At 44.5% G+C, this 12,831-nt stretch overlaps 1 protein-coding gene across 1 annotated transcript in view; it reads right to left on the minus strand.

Moving 5' to 3' along the window:
* LOC134350044 (uncharacterized) overlaps window positions 1-12,831 on the minus strand; it is an 88,675-nt gene that overhangs the window by 15,451 nt on the left and 60,393 nt on the right. Inside the window, exon 2 of the mRNA XM_063054955.1 lies at window positions 11,626-12,126. Within this exon, the coding sequence (XP_062911025.1) occupies window positions 11,626-12,121 (496 nt within the window). The 5' untranslated portion in view covers window positions 12,122-12,126. The remainder of the gene's footprint in view (window positions 1-11,625; window positions 12,127-12,831) is intronic.

Below are 12,831 nucleotides of genomic sequence, written 5' to 3' on the forward strand. Positions count from 1 at the left end.
CGCAGTCACAATTACAACAGAGAAAGTACTCAGGAAGCTGAATAGTCTAAAGATAGATAAATCTCCCGGACCAGATGGAATGCACCCGCGTGTTCTGAAGGAAGTAGCTGTGGAGATTGCGGAGGCATTAGCAATGATCTTCCAAAGGTCGATAGATTCTGGCGTGGTTCCAGAGGACTGGAAGATTGCAAATGTCACTCCGCTATTTAAGAAGGGGGCAAGGAAGCAAAAAGGAAATTATAGACCCGTTAGCTTGACATCGGTGGTTGGGAAGTTGTTGGAGTCGATTGTCAAAGATGAGGTTACAGAGTACCTGGAGGCATATGACAAGATAGGCAGAACTCAGCATGGATTCCTTAAAGGAAAATTCTGCCTAACAGACCTATTACAATTTTTTGAGGAAATTACCAGTAGGCTAGACAAGGGAGATGCAGTGGATGTTGTATATTTGGATTTTCAGAAGGCCTTTGACAAGGTGCCACACGAGGCTACTTAACAAGATAAGAGCCCATGGAATTACGGGAAAGTTACATACGTGGATAGGGCGTTGGCTGATTGGCAGGAAACAGAGAGTGGGAATAAAGGGATCCTATTCTGGTTGGCTGCCAGTTACCAGTGGTGTTCCACAGGTGTCCGTGTTGGGGCCGCTTCTTTTTACATTGTACATCAACGATTTGGATTATGGAATAGATGGCTTTGTGGCTAAGTTTGCTGACAATACGAAGATAGGTGGAGGGGCCGGTAGTGCTGAGGAAACAAAGAGTCTGCAGAGAGACCTGGATAGATTGGAAGAATGGGCAAAGAAGTGACAAATGAAGTACAATGTTGGAAAGTGTATGGTTATGCACTTTGGCAGAAAAAATAAATGGGCAGACTATTATTTAAATGGTGAAAGAATTCAAAGTTCTGAGGTGCAACGGGACTTGGGAGTCCTCGTACAGGATACCCTTAAGGTTAACCTCCAGGTTGAGTCGGTAGTATAGAAGGTGAATGCAATGTTGGCATTCATTTCTCGAGGAATAGAGTATAGGAGCAGGGATGTGATGTTGAGGCTCTATAAGGTGCTGGTGAGACCTCACTTGGAGTACAGTGGGCAGTTTTGGTCTCCTTAAGGATGTGCTGATGTTTGAGAGGATACAGAGAAGATTCACTAGAATGATTCTGGGAATGAGAGGGTTAACATATGAGGAACGTTTGTCCGCTCTTGGACTGTATTCCTTGGAGTTTAGAAGAATGAGGGGAGACCTCATAGAAACATTTTGAATGTTGAAAGGCATGGACAGAGTGGATGTGGCAAAGTTGTTTCCCATGATGTGGGAGTCTAGTACGAGAGGGCATGACTTAAGGATTGAAGGGCGCCCATTCAGAACAGAAATGCGAAGAATTTTTTTAGTCAAGAGGGTGGTGAATCTATGGAATTTTTTGCCTTGGGCAGCAGTGGAGGCCAAGTCTTTGTGTGTATTTAAGGCAGAGATTGATAGGTATCTGAGTAGCCAGGGCATCAAAGGTTATGGTGAGAAGGCAGGGGAGTGGGACTAAATGGGAGAATGGATCAGCTCATGATAAAATCATGGAGCAGACTCGATGGGCTGAATGGCTGACTTCTGCTCCTTTGTCTTATGGTCGTATGGTCCTGAGCTGTGTATACTTCACTGTGAGAAGAGTCATAGGAAAGGTGGATAATAGTGCTGAACATGAGGTTGTAGGTTTAGAAACAGAGGCAATGTATAGTAAGGAGAAGCTATTGAATTGGCAAAATTGCAGTCAACAGGATGAGTTCCAACGTGAAAGACTGACAAAATTGAAAAGTGTGAATACAGGACTGAAGATGTTATATTTGAAGGCGTGCAGCATACAGAATAAGGGAAATGACCTTGGATCACAGTTGCAGATTGGCAGGTATAATGTTGTAGGCATCACTGAATCATGGTTGAAAGAAGATTATAGCTGTGAGTTTAATGTCCAAGAGTACACATTGTATCCAAAGGATAGGTAGGAAGGCAGAGTGGGTGATGTTGCTCTGTTTGTAAAAGATGAAATCAAATCATTAGAAAGAGGTGCCATAGGGTCAGAAGGTGTTGAATTATTGTAGATCGAGGTAAGGAACTACAAGAGTAAGATGACCCTGATGGGAGCAGTGTACAGACCCCTATGCAGTAGTGAGGATGTGGCCTACAAATTACAACGGGGAATAGAAAATGCAGGAAAGAAGGGCAATGTTACAATTGTCATGGGGGATTCCAATATGCAGGTAGATTGGGAAAATCAGGTTGGTGCTGAATTCCAGGAAGGTGAATTTCTGGAGTGCCTAGAATATGGCTTTTGAGAGCAGCTTGTGGTTGAGCACAGCAGGAGATCAGTTATTCTGGATTGGGTGTTGTGCAATAGACCAGAATTGATCAGTGAGCTTAAGGTAAAAGAACCCTGGGGGAAAGTGATCATAATATGACTGAATTCACCCTGAAATGTGAGAAGGAGGAGCTGAAGTCAGATGTATCAGTATTACAATGAAGTAAAGGGAATTAAAAAGGCATGAGAGGGGGGTTGTCCAGGTTGATTGGAAAAGAACAGTTGCAGGGATGATGGCAGAAAGGCAAACACTGGAATTTCTGGAAGAAATTCCGATGGCACATGATATACACATTCCAAAGAGTAAGAAGTATTCTCAAGGCAAGATGACACAACTGTGGCTAACAAGAGAAGTGAAAGCCAATGTAAAAGACAAAGAGAGGTCATATGATAGACCAAAAATTAGTGGGAAGTGAGAGAATTGGGAAGCTTTTAAAATCCAACAGAAGGCCACTAAGAAGTCATTAAGAAAGTAAAGATGGAATATGAAAGCAAGCTGGCCAATAATATCAAGGAAGGCACCAAAAGTTCCTTCAACTACATAAAGTGTAAAGGAGAGGTGAGAGTGGATATCAGAGAGCTGGAATATGATGCTGTAGAGGCAGTAATGGGGGACAATGAAATGGCGGATGACTAAACAAGTATTTTGCATCAGTCTTCACTGTGGAAGACAGTAGCAGTATGGTGGAAACTCCAAATGTCAGGGGTTAGAGGTCATTACGTGTGTGAATTTACCATAACTATAGAGAAGGTTCTTGGGAAACTGAAAGATCTGAAGGGAGATGAGCCACCTAGAGCAGATAGTGGACATCCCTAGTTGTGAAAAAGTGCCTGAAGAGATTGTGGAGGCATTCACAAAGATCTTTCAAGAATCACTAGATTCTGGAATGGTTCTGGAAGACTGGAAAATTGCAAATGTCACTCCAATCTTCAAGCTGGGAAAGAGGCAGGAGAAAGGAAACACTACATTAGTCTGACCTCAGTGATTGGGAAGATGTCAGAGTCAATTATTAAGGATGACATCTCAGGGTACTTGGAGGCACATGATAAAATAGGCCATAGTCAGCATGGTTCCATCAAGGGAAAGTCTTGCCTGACAAGTCCGTTGGAATTCTTTGAAGAAATAACAAGCAGGATAGAAAAAAGAGAACCTGTTGTTGTTGTGTACTTGGATTTTCAGAAGGCCTTTGACAATATGCCACCTTTGAGCCTGCTTAACAAGCTAGGAGCCTATGGTATTACAAGAAAGATTCTAGAACGGATAATGCAGTGGCTGATTGGAAGGAGGCAAAGACAGGGAATAAAGGGAGCCTTTTCCGGTGACCAGTGGTGTTCCACAGGGGATTGTGTTGGGACTGATACTTTTTATGTTATATGCCAATGATTTGGCTGATGGAATTGATGGCATTGAAGCAAAGTTTGCTGATGATAAGAAGATAGGTGGAGGGACAGGTAGTTTTGAGGAATTAGAGAGGCTACAGAAAGAGTTAGACAAATTAGGAGAGTGGGCAAAGCAATAGCTGATGGAATACAGTGTCAGGAAGTGTATGGTCATGCAGTTTTGTGGAAGGAATAAAAGGGTTGACTGCTTTTAATTGGAGAGAAATACAAAAAACTGAGACACAAAGAGAATTGAGAGTCCTTGTGCAGGAATCCCTAAAGGTTAATTTGCAGGTTGATCTGTGGTGAGGAAGGCAAATGCAATGCGATTTCAAGACGATGAGAATATAAAAGCAAGCATGTAATGTTGAGACTTTATGAAGCATTAGTGAGGCCTCCCTTGGAGTATTGTGGGGAATGTTGGGCCCTTTATCTTAGAAAGGGTGTGCTGAAACTGGAGAAGGTTCAAACAAGGTTCAGGAAAATTATTCTAGAACTGAATGGCTTGTCATATGAAGAGCGTTTGATGGCTCTGGGCCTGTACTCATAGAATTCAGAAGAATGAGGGCTGACCTCATTGAATTCTATCAAATGGGGGCAGGCCTTGATAGAGTGGACGTGGAGAGGACGTTTCCTATGGTGGGAGAGTCTAAGATCCAAGGACACAGTCTCAGACTAGAAGGACAGCCTTTTATTAGAGAGATGAGGAGGAATTTCTTTAGCCAGACATTGGTGAATCTGTGGAATTCATTGCCATAGGCAGCAGTGGAGGCCAAGTCTTTATATATATTAAAGGCAGAGTTTGATAGATTCTTGATTGTGCCGGGCATGAAGAGATACAGAGAGAAGTCAGGTGATTGGGGCTGAGAGGAAAATTGGATCAGCCATGATGGAAGGGTGGAGGTGACTCGATGGGCCAAATGGCCGAATCCTGCTCCTGTATCTTATGGTCTTATAATACTCATGCAGCCCTTCAAGCTTGGGAATGGCATAACTTACCATTTGGCCCACAGTTTTGTGCTGATCTTGATGCCAGTTTATTCTAAATGCCCTCCTCCTGAGTATCATCCATTTCCCTCCATTCCTTTCAAATAACATAGAACGTAGAATGTCACAGCACAATACAGGCCCTTCAGCCCACAATGTTGTGCCGACCATTTAACCTACACTAAGTTCAATCTAACCCTTTTCTCCAATATAGCTCTCTGTTTTTCTATCATCCATTTGCCTATCGAAGAGTTTAGTAAACACCCTGTGTTATGTGCTCCTACCATCACTCCTGGTACAGCATTCCATCTACCCACTACTCTCTGTGTAAAGAACTTATCTCTGACATCACTTATAGTGATATGTCTATTCGTGAGCCTCTTAAACTCGACAAAACCAACTGCTTCCCCAGTAACCTATTCCAGGTACCCACCACTCTCTCAGTAAAAAACCTTCTTCCTCATGTCACCTTTAACCCCCCTCTCCCCCTCTCCCCCAACATTAAAAGCATGCCCTCTGGCATTTGACATTTTTAACCTGGGGAAAGATTTGGACTGGCCACCCTACCTTTGCTTGTTATAATTAAAAAATAAACATCTATTTGGTCTCCCTTCAGTCTCCAGCGCTCAAGTAAGAGCTGGAAACCCCAGGGCTGTACAGCCTCTCTCTCCTTACAGCTCATAGCACTCCAATCCAGGCAGCATCCTGCTAAACCCTCTCCAGATCCTTGCTGTCACGGTGCAACCAGAAATGCACACAATGCTCCAAGTGCAGTCTGGCTAAAGTTTTACATGGCTGGAACATTACTTCCTTACTCAAAATCAATACCGTCTACTCATGATGTCAAGCATTCTACACACCTTCTTTACCATCTTAGCCACTTTGTGTGAACTATGGACATGGACTGCTGTGGGTCAATCCTATTAACGGCTCTAACATTCACTGTATGCTTTCTCTTTCCATCGGAGCTTCCAAAGTACAAAACCTCACACTTGCCTGGATTACTTTCCATCTGCCACTTCTCTCTCCATACCTGTAGTGGATCTATATCCCGCTGTGTCCTTTGATCGTCCTTTACATGATCCATGAGTCCACCAAAGAACTTAGAAGAGTAGAGCACAGGAACAGGCTATTGGACCCACATTGTTTTGCCAAACCAGGTAAAACACAAATCAAAAACACCCAAACACTATTTCCTCCTACCTACACATGTCCATATCCCTTCATCTTCCTTACATCCGTGTGGCCAACCAAGTGTCTCTTAAAAGCTTCTAATGTGTTTGCCTCTACCGCCGTACCAGGCAGCACATTCCAGGCATCCACCATCCTCTGAGTGAAAAACTTACCCCACACAAATCCCTTGAACCTTCCTCTTCTCACTTTCACTGTATGCCCTCTGGTATTAGACATTTCAATCCTCTCTGTCCACTCTGTCTCATAATTCTGTAAATCTCTATCAGATTTTACCCCAGCCCCCAATGCTCCAGAGAAACCATCCCAATTTTATCTCGACGCTCCGATAGCAGCTGCCCTCTAAACCAGGCAGCATCCTGGTGAGGCTTTTCTGCATCCTCTCCAAAGCTTCAACGTCATCCAGCCACCTACACTTTCAGTAAGTCATTGATATGCAGTATATCCCAAACAACAGAGACCCCAGTACCATTCTTTGCAGACACCATTGGTCGCGGACCTCCAGCCAGAAGAATAGTCCTCCACCCCCTTCGCTCTGTCCTCTATGGGCAAGTCAGTTCCGATCCCAAGCTTCAATTCACCATGGCGCTCATGCATGCTTATCTTCTGCGTCACCTTATCATGTCAGATCTTATCAAATGTTCATGTAGATAACATCCACTGCCTTAACCTCATCATGCTCCCTGGTGCCAGGGTCTGGGATATTTCTGATCGTGTCCAAGATATCCTGAAGTGGGAGGGTGAGGAGCCAGAGGTCATGGTACATATAGGTACCAATGACATAGGTAGGAAAAGGGAAGAGGTCCTGAAAGGAGAATATAGGGAGCTAGGAAGGGAGTTGAGAAAAAGGACCGCAAAGGTAGTGATCTCGGGATTACTGCCTGTGCCACGCAACAGTGAGAGTAGGAATGCGATGAGGTGGAGGATAAATGCATGGCTGAGGGATTGGAGCAGGGGGCAGGGATTCAAGATTTTGGATCATTGGGACCTCTTTTGGCGCAGGCGTGACCTGTACAAAAAGGACGGGTTACACTTGAATCCTAGGGGGACCAATATCCTGGCAGGGAGATTAGCGAGGGCCACTGAGGTGACTTTAAACTAGAATGGTTGGGGGTGGGAATCAAATTAAAGAGGCTAGGCGAGAGGAGGTTAGTTCACAACAGGGGGATGGGAACCAGTGCAGAGAGACAGAGGGGTGTAAAGTGAGGGTAGAAGCAAAAAGTAGTAAGGAGAAAAGTAAAAGTGGCAGGCCGACAAATCCAGGGCAAGCATCAAAAAGGGCCACTTTTCAACATAATTGTATAAGGGCTAAGAGAGTTGTAAAAGAGCGCCTGAAGGCTTTGTGTGTCAATGCAAGGAGCATTTGTAACAAGGTGGATGAATTGAAAGTGCAGATTGTTATTAATGATTATGATATAGTTGGGATCACAGAGACATGGCTCCAGGGTGACCAAGGATGGGAGCTCAACGTTCAGGGATATTCAATATTCAGGAGGGATAGACATGAAAGAAAAAGAGGTGGGGTGGTGTTGCTGGTTAAAGATGAGATTAACGCAATAGAAAGGAAGGACATAAGCCGGGAAGATGTGGATTCGATATGGGTAGAGCTGTGTAACACTAAGGGGCAGAAAACGCTGGTGGGAGTTGTGTACAGGCCACCTAACAGTAGTAGTGAGGTCGGAGATGGTATTAAACAGGAAATTAGAAATGTGTGCAATAAAGGAACAGCAGTTATAATGGGTAACTTCAATCTACATGTAGATTGGGTGAACCAAATTGGTAAAGGTGCTGAGGAAGAGGATTTCTTGGAATGTATGCGGGATGGTTTTTTGAACCAACATGTCGAGGAACCAACTAGAGAGCAGGCTATTCTAGACTGGGTTTTGAGCAATGAGGAAGGGTTAATTAGCAATCTTGTCGTGAGAGGCCCCTTGGGTAAGAGTGACCATAATATGGTGGAATTCTTCATTAAGATGGAGAGTGACATAGTTAATTCAGAAACAAAGGTTCTGAACTTAAAGAAGGGTAACTTTGAAGGTATGAGACGTGAATTAGCTAAGATAGACTGGCAAATGACACTTAAAGGATTGACGGTGGATATGCAATGGCAAGCATTTAAGGATTGCATGGATGACCTACAACAATTGTTCATCCCAGTTTGGGAAAAGAATAACTCAAGGAAGGTAGTACACCCGTGGCTGACAAGAGAAATTAGGGATAGTATCAATTCCAAAGAAGAAGCATACAAATTAGCCAGAAAAAGTGGCTCACCTGCGGACTGGGAGAAACTCAGAGTTCAACAGAGGAGGGCAAAGGGCTTAATTAGGAAGAGGAAAAAAGATTATGAGAGAAAACCGGCAGGGAACATTAAAACTGACTGTAAAAGCTTTTATAGATATGTAAAAAGGAAAAGACTGGTAAAGACAAATGTAGGTCCCCTACAGACAGAAACAGGTGAATTGATTATGGGGAGCAAGGACATGGCAGACCAATTGAATAATTACTTTGGTTCTGTCTTCACTAAGGAGGACATAAATAATCTTCCAGAAATAGAAGGGGACAGAGAGTCCAGTAAGATGGAGGAACTGAGCGAAATACATGTCAGTAGGGAAGTGGTGTTCGGTAAATTGAAGGGATTAAAAGCGGATAAATCCCCAGGGCCAGATGGTCTGCATCCCAGAGTGCTTAAGGAAGTAGCCCAAGAAATAGTGGATGCATTAGTGATAATTTTTCAAAACTCGTTAGATTCTGGACTAGTTCCTGAGGATTGGAGGGTGGCTAATGTAACCCCACTTTTTAAAAAAGGAGGGAGAGAGAAACCGGGGAATTATAGACCGGTTAGCCTAACGTCAGTGGTGGGGAAACTGCTGGAGTCAGTTATCAAAGATGTGATGACAGCACATTTGGAAAGCGGTGAAATCATCGGACAAAGTCAGCATGGATTTGTGAAAGGAAAATCATGTCTGACGAATCTCATAGAATTTTTGCAGGATGTAACTAGTAGAGTGGATAGGGGAGAACCAGTGGATGTGGTATATTTGGATTTTCAAAAGGCTTTTGACAAGGTCCCACACAGGAGATTAATGTGCAAACTTAAAGCACACGGTATTGGGGGTAAGGTATTGATGTGGATAGAGAATTGGTTAGCAGACAGGAAGCAAAGAGTGGGAATAAACGGGACCTTTTCAGAATGGCAGGCAGTGACCAGTGGGGTACCGCAAGGCTCAGTGCTGGGACCCCAGTTGTTTACAATATATATTAATGACTTGGATGAGGGAATTAAATGCAGCATCTCCAAGTTTGCGGATGACACGAAGCTGGGCGGCAGTGTTAGCTGTGAGGAGAATGCTAAGAGGATGCAGGGTGACTTGGATAGGTTGGGTGAGTGGGCAAATTCATGGCAGATGCAATTTAATGTGGATAAATGTGAAGTTATCCACTTTGGTGGCAAAAATAGGAAAACAGATTATTATCTGAATGGTGACCGATTAGGAAAAGGGGAGGTGCAACGAGTCCTGGGTGTCATTATACACCAGTCATTGAAAGTGGGCATGCAGGTACAGCAGGCGGTGAAAAAGGCGAATGGTATGCTGGCATTTGTAGCGAGAGGATTTGAGTACAGGAGCAGGGAGGTACTACTGCAGTTGTACAAGGCCTTGGTGAGACCACACCTGGAGTATTGTGTGCAGTTTTGGTCCCCTAATCTGAGGAAAGACATTCTTGCCATAGAGGGAGTACAAAGAAGGTTCACCAGATTGATTCCTGGGATGGCAGGACTTTCATACGAAAACTGGATGAACTGGGTTTGTACTCATTGGAATTTAGAAGATTGAGGGGGGATCTGATTGAAACGTATAAAATCCTAAAGGGATAAAATCCTAAAAGGCTAGATGCAGGAAGATTGTTCCCGATGTTGGGGAAGTCCAGAATGAGGGCTCAGAGTTTGAGGATAAAGGGGAAGCCTTTTAGGACCGAGATTAGGAAAAACTTCTTCAGAGAGTGGTGAATCTGTGGAATTCTCTGCCACAGGAAACAGTTGAGGCCAGTTCACTGGCTATATTTAAGAGGGAGTTAGATATGGGCCTTGTGGCTACGGGGGTCAGGGGGTATGGAGGGAAGGCTGGGGTGGGGTTCTGAGTTGGATGATCAGCTATGATCATAATAAATGGCGGTGCAGGCTCGAAGGGCCGAATGGCCTACTCTTGCACCTATTTTCTATGTTTCTATGTTTCTATGCTCCTTTGTCACCTCCTTAGCAAACTCAATCTAGTTTGCAAGGATGCAAACTATCTGCCCCACATAAAGCTATGCTGACAGTCCTTAAACTGATCGTGCATTTCAAAATGCACATAAATCCTCTTCCCCATCTAAGACGACATATTGTTTGTTGGCATTCATTAGTCGGGGGATTGAGTTCAGTGTCACAAGAGTCATGAGGTAATGTTGCAGCTTTCTGAAACCCTGGTTAGACCACACTTGGAATACTGTGTTAAGTTCTGGTCACCTCATTATAGGAAGGATGTGGAAGCTTTAGAGAGGGTGCCAGGATTTACCAGGATGTGGGTGGATTAAAGAGCATGTCTAATAAGGACAGGTAAAGCGAGCTAAGGCTTTTCTCTTTCAAGCAAAGGAGGATGAGAGGTGACTTGATAAAAGTGTACAAGTTGATAAGAGGCATAGATCAAGTAGACAGCCACAGACTTTTCCCAGGTGGAAACGGAATTACAAGAGAGCAATATTTTAAGGTGATCGGAGGAAAATGTAGGGGGTTGTCAGATGTAGGTGTTTTACGTAGAGAGTGCTGAGTGCATAGAACTCAGGGTGCATAGAAGCCAGGGGTGGTGATATATTTGTATGTGGGCAGGAGGAATGAAAACCAATGACCCCCCTGGGCTCACGAATTGGCAAAGCCTAGAGTTTGTGGTCTCATCGTCGGTGAGTCTGGAGTTCAAGGACATGCCTCAGTCACCAACATGTCCTGGGATTGATGCCGAGGATGAGTGCCCGAGAGCTGAGTCAGAAGGGCGGATGTTGGGGTCTGTTGGCTGGAGCTGCCTCAGTGAATCTCTGTGAGTCCACTGGGGAGTCAAGGCCCAAGGTCTGTGTGCCTGAGTCTGCTGCAGGCTGCAGGTTTGTCTTGGGGACTAAAGGACTGTGTAGGCGTGTGAGTGGGAGGAAGGAACAGGACTTGTTTTGTTGTGTTGGTCTGTTGTTTGTTGTGATCTGTGTTGTTCGGCCGTGCTGTGCACTCTGGACATGTTACGTTGGTGGTGGATTGTGTTGACACTTGGCTGCCCCCAGTGCATCCCGTGGATGTGTTGGTTGTTAGTGCAAATGACATATTTCACTTTATGTTTCAACGTGCACATGATAAGTAAACTTGAACCTTGATGGATTAGATAGTTGGATTAGCTTGGATAAAGGAAAGATTGAACATAGAATACTACAGCACCATACAGGCCCTTTCTATCACAATGTCGTATCAATCCTCCAAGATCATTCTATCTCTTCCTTCCCACCCAAACTTCCATTTCTCTTTTATCCAGTGGAGGGCTATGTTGGAAGGAAGGGTTAAAATATTGGCATAATATCTTGGGCTGAATGGCCTGTGCTGTGTTCAGCTGTCCTATATTCTTAAATCATGAATAACCCAGAACTGATCTGAAGGGTATTCAGGTATACTGGACTGACCTGCAACACCAATTTACAGTGACTCACCTGCAATTGTGCCAATAATGGGCAGAAATAAAAGGCCAATGCCAACATCACGTCCCACTGTCATCGACCTCTCCTCTTCCCTTTGTCTCTCCAATGCTTGCTCTGTATTTCTCAGTGACTCTCTCGAACAACGCAGGCGATTTTCATATTCTTCCTTCTCCTTTTCAATGTTCGGTAACTGGGCTTGTAAACGGCTCAGCTGCTGTTTCTTCTCTCTTAACACTTCCTGCAATAGGCCTTTCTCTTCCGTTAACTGCTCACATTCTGACTGAACCTTTCTGAGGTAGCCAGAAGCCACGTCATAAGCTCCCTGTGCTCCACTGTGTGCTTCCTGGACCAGCATCTGGATCACATCAGTATCCATCTCGCTTAAGGCTCTGTTTTGAATGCTGATCAGGTTGTTGGCCAGTGACTGCACAGCCTTGATCTCTCTCGAGAGGCACACTGCAATCTTGTGGGGAACTTCTCCATCCATGTAAAAGGGTGCAACCTCCATGGTCCCTTTAGAAATACAGAGGTCAGATACTGAGTGACAGTGTTGAGTTCCCATGGGTCACACTCCCTCCCCTGTGAGGTGGAAGATTGGTCACATCACTGCACAGAATGGGAACATGCATCTCACAATCACGTCATCCCTGCACTGGAGATGGAGCAGAACTTCACCAGGATGTTTCTGTTAACATAGAAACATAGAAAATAGGTGCAGGAGTAGGCCATTCGGCCCTTCGAGCCTGCACCGCTATTCAGTATGATCATGGCTGACCATCCAACTCAGAACCCTGTACCAGCCTTCCCTCCATACCCCCTGATCCCTTCAGCCACAAGGGCCATATCTAACTCACTCTTAAATATAGCCAATAAACTGGCCTCAACTGTTTCCTGTGGCAGAGAATTCCACAGGTTCACCACTCTCTGTGTGAAGAAGTTTTTCCTAATCTCGGTCCTAAAAGGTTTCCCCTTTATCCTCAAACTATGACCCCTCCAAATGTGCTGTTATCACATCTTTGATAACTGACTCTAGCAGTTTCCCCACCACCGATGTTAGGCTAACCAGTCTATAATTCCCTGGTTTCTCTCCGTTGTGGGAGAATATTGAATAGGCTGACTTTGTTTGAGGCTCAGAGGAACCTGACTGAGTTGGATGAATTTTGAAGGGTGGATGGAGTGGAGAGTTTGGAAAATATCCCCAGTGCAGGGTTGTTAACA

This window comes from Mobula hypostoma, chromosome 8 (genome assembly GCF_963921235.1).
Source record: "Mobula hypostoma chromosome 8, sMobHyp1.1, whole genome shotgun sequence".
Taxonomy (NCBI): Eukaryota; Metazoa; Chordata; class Chondrichthyes; order Myliobatiformes; family Myliobatidae; genus Mobula; species Mobula hypostoma.